A 2,407-nucleotide genomic window follows, 5' to 3' on the forward strand; every position below is an offset into this window, starting at 1 on the left:
TGAATCGGATTAACGAGAACGAGAATCGCGAAGTACGACAACATGTCTGTAATAATGCATAGTGAAGTATATATATATAGATATTCTTAATCTAATTGTTCGTGTATGTGATATTGCTTTAAAATTATGGTTATATGTGTATGTTTGTATTCCTATAGCTTTGTAATCAAGTAGGATATATATATATATGTGATTATTATTGAATATATATATATTCTTATTCTAATTATACGTAAATATATATATATTGTTTTATTATTATTATTTTTTTTGTGTGCTTTTTGGGTTTTTTTTCTTTATATATATATATCTATATATATATATAGTATATGAGGTATCCTTTTGTCACCGAGTAAAGTATGGAATTATAATAGATTATATGCACGTTTTATTCTAAAATTATGAATATGTAAATTATTTTTTTTTCTTTTTTTTTTATATATATATATATATACTATATGTCTTATAACTTTATTTTGCAACTGAGTAAGATATAAGAATTGTACTTGGGTATATATGTACGTTCTATATTTAAGATATATATATTTCATTAAAATTACTTTAATTAGGTCAGTTAGAACCAATGCGTAGATGTTAATTATTTAGGGTGAAGCTTATCGTAGCGAGGAATATATACTATATTAACTTACATAGATGCTTAATGATAAATAAAAATTCTCTTTTCTCTTTTTGTTATTATTTTTTTCGAGGATGCTTTCGTATTTTGCTAGTTCTCTGAATCAGGCAGCTGCGAGGGTCTGATATTGCATCCATATGTGTAGTTTTTCGCTGGGAAAGGTTGTGTTTTAACGTCTTTGGTAAGTTAGAAAGGGCGTGTCAAGTCGTAAACATATCACAGGTAGAAGTGTATGTGAGTAGAGGGGGAATGGGAGGAAAAAGAAAATGGTTTTCCACGTGCAGGTCAACGAAGAAGAATCGCACAGTCGCACTTTAGTTTTTGCAGTGGTAAGAGTGTTGTGAGAAAAGAAAAATTTATAATGGAAATTGAAGTCTCGTATTCGAAAACGAGGGTGGTGATCAGGCGATTACCGATAATTCTGGTGATGGAGTTTGATAAGGAGAACGTAAGTAGTTATTCATGAATGTGTATGAGTCTTTTTTATTATTAATGCTATTACCTCTGATATTAATGATATTTGATATTTGCTTAATAATTTGGAACGGGGCGATCGAGATAGGGAAATATAATAATTAAGGGTTTTCTTTCTCAGCCCAACGTTATTCTTTCTGTGTATCAATACACGAAGAAGGATCGCGAAGATCGGCGAGTGAGAGCCGAAGAGAGACGGCGCTGGGAGGCTTTCCTGGAGGAGGAAGGGGATGATATTTTCTCCCTGAATAAATTATTCGAGGAATGGAGCGAGGAGGAGAGATTGTTCAGAGAGAGATTTCTGATCACCGATGAGATGCTCAGTAAGTTCTTTTAAATTTTTTTTTTTATGACGCGGTTTGTTAATATATAATTGATAATTCGATGTATGTAACCTTTATTTGTTTGTTAGAGGACGACTGGGATTGTGGACCACCGTGGAGGGTATGCTTGTGAAAGAACGTAGTGAAGATGAGTAGACTACGTGCTGAAAGAAGGGTGCAGAGAATGATCGATTTCGCGGCGCCGGTGAGGAGGTGTGAGGACGCGGGGTACGATGATTTTGAAGACGCGGAGTACCGTGAAGAAGTTTTACGCCAAGCGGGATTCTATAAGAATTAGGTAAGTAAGCTTTCTTTTACTTTGTTTTGCCTTGGGTTTATCTCATTGCTTGACATTACATTATTTTTGTGCATTGTTTCAGGACTGCCTTGATAGCGTCGATTCAGGTTATTCTGAAGAGCGCGCGCGCGATTGCAAACGTATATATTTTTAATAGTTCCTTTATAATAATTATTATCGCATGTATTTTACGTAATTATTAAAATTATGCTTATCGAGAAACTGCGTTATTTTATTTCATACTGCCTTCATAAGTACTTTATATACTCGTAAGATTAGAGGAAACACCGTAGAAGCATTTTATTGTTTATGATTAAGATTCATTAATTAAAATATATATATTCTTATGATTTAAATCCATATATATATGATTCGTAATAAGATTAAAAGAAGCTAAGAATGCACTTTGTTATATTATTATCGTATTAATTATCGTATATATATATTTTTTTTTTTTTTATTGTTTTTTTTTTTATTTATTAAATAGGACGAGCACTTTATTATCTACGATCAAGATTAAATAAATCAGATATTTGTCAGCCATATTTGCTTAAGACTAGTTATTTGTCGTAATGTAATTGTTTCGCCAGAATAATTATAGTAGTAAGATCGAAGGAAGCTATAAAGAGACATTTTATCATTTTATATATAAGATTAAATAGATAGGACACTTTA

General features: G+C 31.4%; 1 protein-coding gene across 1 annotated transcript; it reads left to right on the top strand.

Annotated features, from left to right (window-relative positions):
- Window positions 1-998: 998 nt before the first annotated feature.
- On the top strand, window positions 999-1,567 carry LOC145947257 (uncharacterized). Its single transcript, XM_083057061.1, has 3 exons — window positions 999-1,085; window positions 1,233-1,434; window positions 1,524-1,567. Exons 1-3 carry the CDS (start codon window positions 999-1,001, stop codon window positions 1,565-1,567), a joined length of 333 nt encoding a protein of 110 aa, XP_082913187.1.
- Window positions 1,568-2,407: the final 840 nt, after the last annotated feature.

This window comes from Prenolepis imparis, unplaced genomic scaffold (genome assembly GCF_030444845.1).
Source record: "Prenolepis imparis isolate NDT839.2.m4 unplaced genomic scaffold, iyPreImpa1.0 SCAF_58, whole genome shotgun sequence".
In the NCBI taxonomy this organism is placed as follows: Eukaryota; Metazoa; Arthropoda; class Insecta; order Hymenoptera; family Formicidae; genus Prenolepis; species Prenolepis imparis.